Source organism: Leuciscus leuciscus, assembly GCF_965113295.1.
Source record: "Leuciscus leuciscus genome assembly, chromosome: 15".
Taxonomy (NCBI): Eukaryota; Metazoa; Chordata; class Actinopteri; order Cypriniformes; family Leuciscidae; genus Leuciscus; species Leuciscus leuciscus.
The window spans coordinates 31,977,566-31,992,487 of record NC_138739.1 but is presented as its reverse complement, the minus strand read 5'-3'; the positions used below and the strand labels follow the sequence as shown (position 1 = coordinate 31,992,487).

The following is a 14,922-nucleotide window of genomic DNA, read 5'->3' as shown; positions in this document are numbered from 1 at the left end:
TGTGTGTCAGGAAAAAAACCTCAGATGACGCAAAAATCGTCATTTAGCGTCATCGGAGGCTTTTTTGGCCAGAGGCGAGAGACTACAGTCGTTAGTAGGAGCTAGTTCCGCATGTTATCAACCCGCCCATGGGGGATCTCACGATAAAACGGCGACTTTTCAGTTTCGAGTCAACTAGTAGCCTAGTTGTATCATTTCTTCCTATACTGCCCTCTGTAACCAGTAGGCGTGGCTTGGGAGTGGCCTCGTAGGGCAGCGAAGCAAGTGCATTCTGGGAGTTGTTGTCTTTCATCCACATGAGCCAAAAATTCATTTTCTGACTTTTCTCAGTCTACAGAGAACCAACTTCTAAAATAATTTCCAGCGGTGAAATATCCCTTTAGGCCTTGTCTGTGAAACCGGGGGTAAGTATATTTGCGTTATTTAACATATTTAATATTGTATGTCTGCGTAATATCATAAAATATCAAGTTTCATTTTCACTGTTTTTATTCATTTTCTGGAATACTAAATCTGTTTTTGTACAAGTGAGAAGTAAATCCCTGCTCACATTTAGTTTAAAACTACAATACAATACATGGGAAACAAAGCAACTTGGGTTTGAAAATGTAACCCGGATATTTTATTGTAAATTTAAAAGTAATGCGTTACTTTACAAGTTACTTGAAAAAAGTAATCTGATTACGTTAGGGTTAGTTTCATGTAAGTTTGCATAATTTACCTGTAAAACAAAGACAATGTAAAATAAAGGGTTACCATTTAACCTGTTAATCAATATCTTGGACTTAATTGTTGAACATTTCATATTTAATCAAGAAAAGATGCCTTTTCTAATGTATTGTGTGTATGACTATTTATCAAAAAATATATATAAATATTATTTATAGCCAACTAGTCATCCAGTTAAAATTAACTATATAAATAAAAGACAGTAAAAAAATTAAATCAATATCCGGCCAGACAGACCAGGTAAATTACAGATGTCATGTCTGGTCTGGAATGGAGTTTCATTTCTTATAGAAAGAAGAAGTGAAGATGTCGTCCTAGAAACCAAGCACTTCTGTGAATTGGTTTTTGAGGTCAAAAAGCACCTTGTGCAAAAAAACATGTTTCATCATGTTTCTAAGTTGCATTCTAGTATGATGTAACATCCAATTTACTAAGCCAACAATGAAATCCAAACAAGAAAACTGCACACACATAAAGGGCCTCTTTAAGTATGCAAATACAAAATATTATTTTATTATCTTTCATTCCCTCACCCCAGGTCCTTTCCCCAGTGAGCAACTGCTTACTAAGCAAGTCACGTAGAAACTTGTCTGCCTTCCCTGTTAATTGTGGGATGATAGGCATAATGAGATGTAATTTGCATCATAAAGTAAAATAAATTTCTACAAAGACAAAAAAAAGTTACCTCTGCTATAAGTTAACACTGCATTCTTAACACTCCAGTGTTGCACAAACCGTCCACATCACAATCCCTCCTTGCGCACTTCACATATTTGAAGCAAAATATTAAAAAACTTTATCGTCAAACTATTTAGCTGCAAATGCTTTAAATGCCTTTGAGGACTCATGCCAGAACGGGTTGATATAAAAACAAACACAAATGTGTAATTTGAGGTGATTCTCTAATGTAAAACATGGGTAGACAATCCAGATGACGCATAAATAATATCATAAAAGATATTTCCTCTGGTTTACAACATTTAACAGGGATAATTTTACAGATTGCACATTAAGCATCTTCCATGCTTGCCATTTGACCCTCTTTTTTCGCTCTTAATTGCATTGTAGTGCACTTTGGCAGATATTATACAGCATTTACCCGTTTGCTAATGCAGGTCTTACCGGTTTCTAATGAAATCGGCATGTGAACTAAGCTCTTGCTTCCTGTGTAGTACATGAACCATGTACATGGAGCGGTAAACATGTTCACACAATCTTTCCCTGATTAAGCTGCAAATCCATTGCAGTTTTCAGTAGATTCAATGTTGAATAATTCGCTGCGATCAGCTGATGAGAATGATGGAGTCCTCTTCGGGAATCCTGCAAAAGGACACAAATTAAGTATATTGTCACATTTTCCTGGTTAAGTATAACTTTACATTACATAAAAATTACAGTTGTATTAACTATGTAATTAATGTTCTATCTATTAAAACCAAGTATCAATCTCATCAAGTGTTGAGCATTTTGAATTTTTTTCCAAAATAATAACTAAAGGCAGTTACTATTTTTCAAACAATGTTTTATTTGTGAACTAATGTTCAGCTGTTCTTTTTAATAGTAAAATGTTTTCGGATCATCAGTCATGCTCGGTAAACACTGGGCCACAGACACGAAGATGTATCTTTAATTTCTCCTTTAATTTCTAAGCTGATTGCTTACTAAAAAGTCATCATGTTTTCAGTCACCAAGTTTTTAGGCCATATCAAGTTTGATTTTAATGTGACAAAGCGGTTGATATTTAAGTGGCTGAGCGGTTTACTTACTTTTTAATTAGTCTTCCCATTAATCTTGTTTATTCAGACCGATTCGAGGATGCGCACGAAAACAAGAGGTGGGATTTATCGTGTGAACCAATCATAGCCAATCATATCCAGTTATAGTGCGATGGAGGCATTGCCTCCTCTCACGTGACTTTACCCCATTCAACTCAATTACACCACAAAAATCAATGGGCTCAGGGGAGGCAAGAAAGATGGGGCGTCCCGCTGTAACTTTACCTGCTGGTGTCGCTGTTGGACAGTTTCGAAAAACGGGTGATTTGTGCACTTTTTAATGTCACATTTTGTAATATTTGCGTTTTATTTTTTACTCATCCAGTTTTTTGAGGAGGCACTGCCTCCCTTGCCTCCTCGGAGGAAACTCTTCCATATATTGGCAGGTAGATGTTCTGAAACAGTCTTTAAAATGGTTTCTGTCATCTTTGAACCAATTTAAAGTACGGTTTTTAGTTCTAATGTTTTTTCAGTGAAGATTGGTCTTTTACCTTTATATAAATGTGTCCGGTTGCAGTTTCCAAAGGAAGTGAAAGTAAAGATTTCCCAAAAAACTTGAAGAGAGATTTGCAGGTTAGTTTCATGTCATATTAGGTAAATTCTTTAGGTAAAGTACCTGTAGGACTTCAAAAGGTTGGCTTGTTAATACTTTTATTAAGCAAGAAATTATCAATTGGATCAAAAGTGACGGTACAAAAGATTTTCATTTAAAATAAATGCTGTTCTTTTGATTAAAGAATTCTGAAAAATATGTATCATGGTTTCCACAAAAATATTAAGCAGCACAACTGTTTCAACATTAATAATAAATGTTTCATGAACAGCAAATCAGCATATTAAAAGGATTTCTAAAGGATCATGTGACACTGAAGACTGGAGTAATGATGCTGAAAATTCTTTTTAAATTGTAATAATATTTGTACAAATATTACAGTTTTTATTCAATTTTTTATCATATAGCCTTGGTGAGCATACAAAATAAAACAGATGTGGCCTATTTAAACATGACATTTATAATAAAAGGGATATTGATAAACGATGCCATTATAGCCTGAATCCCCCAGCCAACTGAGAATAACAAGTTTTTCTATTTCCGAGATGAAAAGATATGGAAATATAATTCTGGTCCACTTGTAGAGCAAGAAAACCAGTTTATGTAATCTAAAGAGATCATAGTAAAACCCAATTCAATCCCAATGTACGGTAATGTACATGCTCAAATCCAGTCAGTGCAGCATAAGTGGCTTTTAACCTGATATTTAGACGCAGCATTAAAATTATAGCCAGGCATCCCTTCGCATCTGACACTCAAGCAAACAATGAACGCTCCTTGTGGAGTCAGTTTCGAGTTCTTGCACTGCAACCCAAAACAGCAAGATACGAACAAGACAAAAGGCTCTAGCAAAATTCTCCAGAGGAAAAGAAGCGCAGAAAATTAATGGCCATCATGGAGAGTTTCTAAACTCTCGTTTGTTTATCGTTCCTGCAAGGCAAGGGGAAGCCTTCTCGATTTTTTTTTTTTCCCCCACAGAGAACATTTCTCTGTAATCAGCACTTTGCTGGGTGTGTCCGTCTTTCTCTCCCACCACTAATTCCATTTCTCATGCCATAGTGGGCTGACCTCAGCTCTGGAGGAAACACTGCTGCCCTGCAACTGATGTCTGGGATTATATACTGTACCTTTTGCAGCAACACAGCATTACAGAAGGGTGGACGTTCTCGACCTCGCCGCACTCCTGCCCCTGGAGGGGGAAGCCCTCCTTCTGGCCCATCAGAAACTGCTGGAGCTCTGTCATGGGGAAGCCTGTCGTTTGGTAACCCTAGGCAAAATGGAGAAGTTGATATGAAGTGCTACAAACAAGTAGAGCATAGCTTTGTTTGTTCAATTTTACTATGTGTAATGCAATACGGAGAAACATTTTACACAAATGTGACCCTGGATCACAAAACCAGTCTTATGTAGCACGGGTATATTTGTGGCAATAGCCAACAAAACATTGTATGGGTCAGAATTATAGATTTTTATTTTATGCCAAAAATCATTAGGATATTAAGTAAAGATCATGTTCCATGAAGATATTTAGTAAATTTCCCACCTTAAATATATAAAACATTTATTTTTGTGAATGGATGCAGCACAATCGCCAATAGAAATGGACAACTTTAAAGGCGATTTTCTCAATATTTTGATTTTTCTGCACCCTCAGATTCCAGATTTTCAAATAGTTGTATCTCGGCCAAATATTGTCCTATCCTAACAAACCATACATCAATGGAACTATTATGTATTCAGCTTTCAGATGATGTATAAATCTCAATTTAAAAAAAAATACCCATAAGACTGGTTTTGTGGTCCAGGGTCACAAATGATAACACAGTATATATTCAATTAAAGGAAAGTGCATCTAGAAACTTAAATGTCACCATTTACTCACTCTGATGTTGTCAGTTTTATTTGTTTCTTTGATGAAACACTAAACTACAAATTGTGGGGGTATAAAAGCTAAACAAATACCAAAAAAAAAAAGCAACGCAAAACAAAAAGCAAAGCAAAACCAAACAAAAAAGTAAAACAAAACAAAAAAGCAAAGCAAAGCAAAAACAAACAAAAAAATAAAGCAAAGCAACACAAAACAAAAAGCAAAGCAAAAACAAAAAGCAAAGCAAAACCAAACAAAAAAGTAAAACAAAACAAAAAAGCAAAGCAAAGCAAAGCAAAACAAAACCAAAAAAAAAAAAAGCAAAGCAAAACCAAACAAAAAGCAAATCATTATAAAACACACACAAAAAAAAACATAAAAACCCCAAACAAAACAAATGTTATATGGAGAAGCTAGGATGTGTTGTCTATTTATTTATTTTTGTATGAGAAAAAAATAAATGGGGTTGGAGAGATAGGAGCAAATTATGAGTTTTCGTTTTTTCGTTATTTAAATAAAATAATTTAAACATAAATAAATATTATAAAAGTAATTACTTTTTTTGCATTAGAAAGAAAATAAAATGAGGTGGGAAAGATGCGAGTGAACGACAACAGTTTTCATTTTTGCGTGAACTAACCTATTAAGAGAATAGATATTTTTTCATTTGATATGCTATTTTATTACTAACAAGGCCTCTTCCTTCAACCCCTAAAAAAAAAAAAAAAATTAAATTGTGTCCCAAATTACGCACACTCAACCTCTATGTAGTCTATACATTTTATAAGGTGATTTTGTCATTCAAAATCAGAGTCTGATGCCCCTCCCCCTCCGCTTCTTAATTAAAGCTGCGACGGTTGAGTGCATGAGGTGTCCAACACTTCGTTTTTTCGGTTAATCGAGAGCATAATATATGGACAGTGTAAAGGGACTAGGATATAATAGGATGAATAGGGGGAATGAGATTAGGAAATGTTGCCAGCTTGATTCAAACTCACAATGTGTTGGAGCATGTGAGCTAAACACTAAGCCATGCAAAATCCTAGAAGCTAGTCACATTATCTATCTATCAAAACCTTTTATCAAGTTGATGGTACCTTGATGGTGTCGTAAGCATCTGTGATGAGGGCGATGAAGAGACTGAGCACCATGTAGATGAAGAGGGAGATGAACGAGTAGAGATAGGCTCGGCTGAACAGCCACACCATTGTGTTTTTTTGCCCAAACTCTGCAAATGTAGGGAACATGTCGTCCCCATTGACTAGGGAGAAGAGACACTCTGCCACACGACTCAGACCTTCAAACTGACCCACATATGAAGAGATGGGAGATGCAAGGGAAATGACATTCATTCATCAATAAAATATATTTCATAAAAAAAATTTTTTATATATTTTTTTTATATATATATATATATATATGAGAAACTAATATATATATATATATACATACACACACATCGAAACTATATATATATATATATATATATATAGTTTCGATGTGTGTGTATATATATATATATATATATACACACATCGAAACTATATATATATATATATATATATAAAAATTAATAATTAAATAATTAAATAAATATATAAATATATATATATATATATATATATATTTATTTAATTATTTAATTATTTAATTTATATATATATATATATATATATAGTTTCGATATATATGTGTGTGTGTGTGTGTGTATATATATATATATATATATAAAAATTAAAAATTAAATAATTAAATATATATATATATATATATATATATATATATATATATATATATATATACATACATACATACATACATACATACATACACACACACACATATATACACACACAATGTGTGTATGTAGTAATATTTAAATATTTAGAACTAGGATTATATTATTTAATTTATTATACTATTTAAAATATTTTAACTGCCATAAAAAAATCCAAATCAAGGAAACATGTTAGGATGTACTGCCATCTACTGTTCATAAGAAAGACTACAAGTCTCATACCAAGGAAACATTAAAATATCTTTAAAAAAGTATTAATTATATTAAACTAAGTTATATATAACAAATAATATCTGTTTATAACTACTATTATTTCAAATAATTACTTATTAAATATATCATATTTGATATTTAATACATTTATTAAATAGATGGCTCTTTAAATATATAAGCCAACATATACTGCCATCTACTGTTCATAAGAAAGACAGCAAATCTCAAATAAAGGCACAGTACATCCATATGTCCCCGATATACAATTCAAACTATATAGTATACTAATACAGAATGGGTATATTTATTTATTTTATTGACTTTCTGTTGGTACCTTCTCATGGTAGGGCCCTAGAACAATCCATCCACAGAAGGTGTAGCCAAGGTAGATCATTCCTGCACAGCAGCAGAAGCGCAAGACCTTTGGTAAGGCTGCTCGCATAGTGAGGATAAGCACCTGTGTTATCATAAAAATAAATAAAAAGGGCCTTATTAAATTATTGGTCTTAAGCAATCAGCACTGTTACATAACATGTGGGCAATAAAACACATGTACTGTACTTAACCTTGGCAACCTTGCTATTTACATTGGTGTTCTTAATGTGATTTTGTGCAGTTTGACTTACATTGTATTTTTCGAAGTATCCCAGATATCTTATGACGCCCACCCAGACCATTAGAGTGGATGTTCCCAGGAAGATACTGCACACATCATAGTTGGTCAGACTCTGGAAGAACAAATGAACGGGGACTTTATTAGCGTAAACGTGGGCCAAACTTGCACTTCCATGCAAGTACAAAGTAAATATTACATAACAATTGTTTAACTGCCATGACTTAAATCACCCTACAGCACAGACCCAAAGTCCAAAGACTAATAAGTGTGTCTCTCAAGAACTCAAATCTGCAACATTTGTGCTGTTTTTAGAGGAACATGAATTTTTGTATAATTTTTTTTTCAAGTTTCCAACTAACAAAGAAATGCAAATCAAATTACTTTGATTATGAAAATGAAGCAAATTCCACCCTAACCCAATTAATTACCTTACAAAATAAATCAATACATCAATAAACAAATACAATTTAAATAATAATAATAATAATAATAATAATAATATTTCACACCCCAAATAAAATGATTATTGTAAAAAATGAAAAATAAAAAAGCAAAAAGCAAATTTCTCCTCCAAATGTACTCGGCAAAGAACCATTTTAAATAATTAATTTAAAATAAATAAAACAACAAACAAATAAATAAAATAAATTCGAATATTTCAGGCCAAAAATCCATTTATTTTCATTAAAAATAAGCACGTTTCCTTTCCAAACTTAAATTTTTACCTAAATAAATAAATAAATAAAATAATAAATATACTGACATTTCACTCCTAACATCAAATGATTGTTAATGAAAATTAAGCACATTTCCCCTGAAAATGTACCTTGCAAAAAAAAGTTTAAAATAAAACTAATATAAAAGTGTTTACAAAGGGACTTTTTATACCAGCTAACAAACTCAAATCAAATTATTTTCATGAAAATGAAGCACATTTCCCCTCTAAATTTAAATTACCTTACTAAAATAATCTTATTAAATATATCATTTAAAATAAATAAATGAAAATATACATGACCAAAAATATAAATAAATGTTTTTTAAAAATACTAATATTTCACCCAAAAACAATTTCCCCTCCATATTAATTTTTACAAAAAAATATTTTAAATAAATAAATAAAATATTTTACTGTATAAAGTGTCTAATACAGGCCTTTAAAATAATATGTTGATTTAAAATAAAAGTATTGTATTGTACTGACAATCCTCATTTTAAAGAGAACTTCAGGAAGAACAAAAAAAAAGTATTTTAATTTGATTCTGGAGGTTGGGGGGTAAATTGATAGATTTGATGGGTGATAGACGCAATTAATAACGTCAATTACAGTCAGCACTTTTTAAATTTAGGGAACTACAATATTCTCTGCAACATTGCAGATTATGTGGTTATCAAATGCATCAAAAAAAAAATAAAAAAAATAATCTTTACAGCACCTTAGCCTGTATTTCCATTTTTAGTATCGATCCAATGATGGCCATAACATCACTGATGATCACCAAGATGTACCAGCCGTTTAAGAACTCCCTCTGGTCATCTTCACACACTTTATGATTATAATTCTCAAGGCAGAATCTAGAAAACCGCTGCAGAGTGAGGAAGTGACACATGAAGGAAACACTGACACGGCACAAATATATATCAGAACAGCATGAGTTCACTTTGAGTCAGAACTTTAAAAATAACTATAATGTTGATGTATCAGACGGTATTCAGTAATATACAGATTCACAGGCAGGTTTACCTGAAGTAACTTCACAGCAAGTATAATAGAACGTGTGCAGAGCACTGCAGAGATCAGACAGATCACAATAACAAAGCCATCAAAGATCAGGAGGTAGTGTGTGCTCTTCTGAGCTGAAAAAAACACAACATGCCCATGTCATAACATTAAAAACTTCTAAAAACTATTCATTGACCATAAGCATTCACTGTGGTTGATTTTTCACATACCAGTTCCCGAAATCTTCCAGTTTTTGCACACGCTACTAGCATCATCAAAATCAAGAGTCAATTTCACCTTCCCGCTATGGCAACTGTTATCAAAGACAATCTGCAAAGAATCAAAATGAATTTATTCAGATAAAATGGATGATATTTTTTAAAGATGACCTATTATGCCTTTTTACAAAGTCTTGATTTTGTTTCTGGGATCTACAAGAATAGGTTTTCATCCTTGAATGTTGCAAAATAACTTTTTCCCACATATTTGACATTGTTGCAGCAACTCTCTTCCCAGTCTGGCAATAGCACGGTTTAGTTCCTGTCATTATAAAGCCCCTCCTTCTGAAATAGCACAGTGTGCTCTGATTGGTCACCTGGAATGGTGTGTTGTGATTGGTCAGCTGCTTCGAATGCGCTTCAGAAACGTCACACCCCTTTACCATAACCGTAAGGTTCCACACACTAAGGCCCTGTCCCAAATGGCGCACTTCATGAGGACTTTCGGTCTTGTGGACTTGAATTGCGCGTGCTCGCTGAGTCTACGAGTCCGTAGGCCGTCCCATTCAGCATTTTACCGCTCTGAGGTGTGCTCAGCAGCGCCCCCTTTGTACCCTTGAAGCGGTCTTCCACGAAGCCCGCATAGAAGCAGGCTCCGCGCACTTTAACTACCCAGGAATCCTTGCGAAAGGCCAATCAGACAACCGATGGGAGGAGATTTCACTCACGGATAATTGTTGACATGGCTGAGAAGAAAATATGACGGTTTTTATGACCTAAATGTACATTTTACCAGTTGTTACCTACAGTTTATACAAACATTATTGTCATCGAGCAGTGGTTGATGTCTCAAACATAATAATAGCGTGTTTAATAATACGATCGCATTATGATTCATTAAATAAATAGAACCGAATGGCACGGCTTTACTGAGTCATATGTAAACATAGTATGAATATTGAAACCTGTAAATTGAAAAAATTATGTTTAAATTATGTTTTAAAACTGTAATCTTAGTTCAAATGGAACATTATGTATTATTATGTACAACTGTAAACATCATTTAAATAAGCATGATATATCTATTGTGTAATGCCCAGGTGATATGCACAATATCAAAATATAGAACTGTAACATTAGGCTGTGTAGTTGACATGGAGATAAGACGTCGGAGCGCAAAAATGTGATTTCTCCTGTCCAACAACAACCAGACCGTTATTTCCGGCATGCCGATCGAGTCCCAAAAATACCTCTCAATGCGCCCTCGTGGACTCGCGCCAAGGGCCCTATAGGTCTGCACTACATGACGTCACCAAAGTGTGGACTCTGAGGAAGTCCACAAGTCCGGAGTGTGCCATTTGGGACAGGACCTAACTCAATCAGGCCTTTTTTGTGTATGTTTTGGGCGGGAATTATTTAAATGAGGAATATTGTGACACTACAATGGAGGCGTTTCAGGGAGTTCAGAAACAGTAGAGAATAACTCTCTCTGGATTCACTTTGTAACTTTGCAAACCCTTTTCATGCTCAAACAGCAACATTACATTACAACATTACACTAAAGAAAGCTGACCATGTAAAAAAGCATAATAGGTCCTTTTTAAGATCCCAAATTTGACCTTACCTTCACAAAAAATGTGTAACAGTCGGGCTGCTCATGCGAACGAACAGTTTGCAAATTGATTCCTTTGAGCGCAAAAGTGATCTCAATCTCAACAAGCCTGTATTTCAAACAAAGCCAATGAAACTATTACGTGATAAATTAGTGATAAATGTTTTGGTTATATAATTCAGGTTTACCAACCTATAAAATTCCAGCTCAAAAAAGGAAGCGTTGTTCATTCTCCATGTTGTAGCAGACTCTGGATCAAGAGCCAAGCAAACTGGAAAAGACAAGAATGCGCAGTTTAGGCACAAAATATGATTTATAGGCTACAATACTTTTACATTTTGAAACATGTAACCTGTTTCAAGCTGGGCGTCAATATCATATGATTCCTCGGACGGTTCCACGCTGCCTCTCATGTAGCTCTTCTTGCAGATGATCATGTGCAGAAACTTTTCATTCTCCTCGGCATAACTAACGGGTCCTACAGACAGGTTTCGTAACTGGGAATACTGTTGAAGACATGTTATTTTGAGTAATTTTAACTCGACAGTTAATAACTTTAAATTGCCGCACATACAGAAATGAATAGCACTTTTGATAAATATGTTTAAAATTGAGTGCACTTACATGAAATGAGAAGACTAATAAAAGCCATTTTATTTTACATGGAGAGGGTAACCTCATGTGGGCAGACATTTTGAAATCACATGACCAGTAAAATATTATTTTAGTATTTAATAATTTAACATAATTAATGCTATGTGATGGAAGGGAAAATAAACATGAAGAAAGAAAGAAGCAAGATGGATGAAAAGCAAATACATACCTGATCTATGACATAGTATAAACTATCATATACATTCTGTTTGGTGTAGACAGCAATACTGTAGTCATCCTCATCCACACCACTGTAGCCCTTAAGAAACAGATTCTTAAAGGCCATCAGGTTCTCCTCCTTGTAGGACACCACAAGCTGGTTATTCAGTCCGAACAGTATGAGCTTTGAAATAAACAGAGGAGGAGATGTTTTCATTCTGGCTGGTGGAACATTACAGATTTGTAAGGAACTTTAAGGAAATTACATTAAATGGTCATTTACAAAGACAAAACTACCAATGTTTAATCACATAATGACAAATCTTTCAAAAGTTCAGAGAATGTTTACATTGAAAGCTGAAGTGTGTAATTTCTACACCCCTAGCTTCAGCAAATGGAATTGCAAACATAGTGACTGTGTTCAAACAGGTTCCTAAACCACTCCCCCTGCATTCCATTGGTCGAACAAACAGATAGCCCCGCCCCCAATTGACACAATTGGTTAAGCCATTGTTGCTGTGCTAGGGGTGCCTTTTTCCCAAAAGCATGGTAAGCCACCAATGGTTGCAAGTTCCATTGATCTCTGCTAGTAACGACGGAACTTGCGACCATAGTTGCTTTTGGGAAACGCACCCCTGATTGGGATTTGCAAACAAACAGAAATGTATTTTGATTTGAATTGGGTTGGTCTCAGCATATCAAACTGGGATACAATAGGTTATTTTTTTATTTTTTTTAAAGAACTCACATTTACACATTTCGGCTTTAAAGGGATAGTTCACTTTGAAATTAATTTTTGGTATGTTTTAGCTTACCTCAAGGGCATCCAAGATGTAGGTGTCTTTTTTTCCGCAGTAGTTTCAATTTTGATATTTTTAGGTCAAACCGTTCTTGTCTGTCAGTCATATAGTGCAGGTCTATGGTCACTGTCTCAAAGAGCATGCACAGAGTCCAAATTAAAACAATTCCCCGTCGTCCAAATTAAACAATTCCCCATCGTAAGTACACATTGATGGCCTAAGACACGAAACGAGCGGTTTGTGTGAGAAAACGAACAGTATTTATATCGTTTTTACCACTTATACACAGCCATGTCGAAGTGATCTGATCTGACGTGTACGCAGACTGGTGCATAGATATATACACTAGATGTCGCCTTGTCTACGGCAGTTCATTGGAACGAATGTCTTTAAGGCGACATCTAGTGTATATATCTATGCACCAGTCTGCGTACACGTCAGATCAGATCACTTGGACGCGGCTGTGTATAAGTGGTAAAAACGATATAAATACTGTTCGTTTTCTCACACAAACCGCTCGTTTCGTGTCTTAGGCCATCAATGTGTACTTACGATGGGGAATTGTTTCATTTGGACGACGGGGAATTGTTTTAATTTGGACTCTTTGAGGCGGTGACCATAGACCTGCATTATATGAATGACAGACAAGAACGGTTTGACCTAAAAATATCAAAATTGAAACTACTGCGGAAAAAAAGACACCTACATCTTGGATGCCCTTGAGGTAAGCTAAAACATACCAAAAATTAATTTCAAAGTGAACTATCCCTTTAAGGAAGCAGGCAATAACCCTATAAATACCTGGAGTGTAATCATGAATATTTTCAAAATTTGCACTGCTAGTTTCCATGGTAGCTGTCGCCGTGTTCTGTACTTCTCACAAGGGCTCATGAAGTAAAACCTCAGGTCATCTCTCAGTGTCTCTTCTTCTGTCATGGGATCATTGGACATGGATGTGGAGACGCTACATTAAAATATACAATATATATCTGATTGAAGATAAATCTGCAGAAAATATTTTTTAAATGTAATAAATAAATGAATAAGGAAAAGCAGCTTTAATCTGTGTTATTTAGTAGCTTTAATTACTTCAATGTTATTCTAAATTGTAAAATAGTAAAACATAAAATATTTGATGTGTCCAAAAGTTTGCACTTTTATACAATATTTAACAAATATATTATATAATAATAATAATATTCAGATTTAAATTAGCCTATATACACTTCTCATTCAGATAACATTGCATATCTCCATGGACATACAGTTTGATAAGTGTGATTTGTGATGTTACAAAAAATTTATTAGAGCACAAGCAGATGATAAATCAACTTTGTGACACATTACCCATGTGACAGAGTTCGGTTTAGGATGAGGAAGATGGAAGGGGTCAATGAACCAAAACGGAAGAGGAGGGATATTAGTTGCTCAATATACATTTCTTAAATTTTAACTGAACCTTTGTAAATAACTGCTAAAACTTTGCACTACATTTACACTCCCAACGCAAGGGTTTAAGTCCAAACGTCCGCTCAATGGCACTGACAGTGTAGTCACTGACATGGCGTACTAACTTTAAGAGTAAAACACAAGAAAGTTATTTTTGTAATATTTTCTTTGCAAAAACACAGTTAGAACATTCAAATTCTGCAGTGTCATGTATTTTATTAGACCTAAATTAAAACAATGCGACTTTTGAATTTATAGTTGTTTATTTCTCATGCCAAATAATTCTAGCTAAGGATTTCAATAAAAAGCTTTTGTCAAACTTACCTTGACATGTCAATCCTGACGCCTTGGCAGTAACTATCAGACATTTCCATGCCACCTGTTATCTCATGACAAAACGCACAAGCGTTCCTTGATCACTAAATTACTAAATAACCTCGCGTTTGACGTCACAGCTGCTACACACAGAACAGCGCCCATCGACCAATGAGGAGCGAGGAGGTTTCCCGATGGGCGTGACCTCATTCTACCAAATAGAACGTTCTTTCAGTTGCTCAGAATGCTCACTGACTTGAAAACGTCACAAAGGTTCGATTGAAGAACTACGGAGACTCAACTTAAAACACAAACAGACCATACGCTGTTTTTAATAAGTTAAGTGAACAAGGTAAAAATATGTCATTTTAGTTTTTAACCAATGCTTCCAAAGCTGGAACTTATTTCTGAGATCACGAGGTGAAACTGCAGTTTCACAAA

At 34.5% G+C, this 14,922-nt stretch overlaps 1 protein-coding gene across 2 annotated transcripts; it reads right to left on the bottom strand.

The window, feature by feature from the left end:
- Positions 1-873: 873 nt before the first annotated feature.
- Positions 874-14,797, bottom strand: mcoln2 (mucolipin TRP cation channel 2). 2 transcript variants are annotated; one of them, XM_082139845.1, is made up of 14 exons: positions 14,491-14,797; positions 13,519-13,681; positions 11,928-12,101; positions 11,457-11,610; positions 11,297-11,375; positions 11,117-11,213; positions 9,505-9,604; positions 9,296-9,408; positions 8,988-9,137; positions 7,562-7,663; positions 7,270-7,392; positions 6,022-6,228; positions 4,185-4,324; positions 874-2,049 (listed from the first exon to the last, which is right to left on the bottom strand). In XM_082139845.1, the coding sequence occupies exons 1-14, from the start codon at positions 14,538-14,540 to the stop codon at positions 2,013-2,015; spliced, it is 1,689 nt and encodes a 562-aa protein (XP_081995971.1). In that variant the 5' UTR covers positions 14,541-14,797; the 3' UTR covers positions 874-2,012. The 2 variants fall into 2 exon arrangements, with proteins under 2 accessions (XP_081995971.1, XP_081995972.1); XM_082139846.1 differs by lacking the exons at positions 11,928-12,101; positions 13,519-13,681; positions 14,491-14,797 and adding an exon at positions 11,729-11,848.
- Positions 14,798-14,922: the final 125 nt, after the last annotated feature.

Bases quoted from the DNA above. Each gene is read 5' to 3' on its own strand.
- mcoln2 (XM_082139845.1), bottom strand. From the start codon at position 14,540: ATGGAAATGTCTGATAGTTACTGCCAAGGCGTCAGGATTGACATGTCA. The intron at 9,605-11,116 runs GTAAGGTCAAAT...GATTCTTTGCAG, and splicing joins GTTACACATTTTTTGTGAAG to ATTGTCTTTGATAACAGTTG. The intron at 7,664-8,987 runs GTGCTGTAAAGA...TTGTTCTTCCAG, and splicing joins AAATGGAAATACAGGCTAAG to AGTCTGACCAACTATGATGT.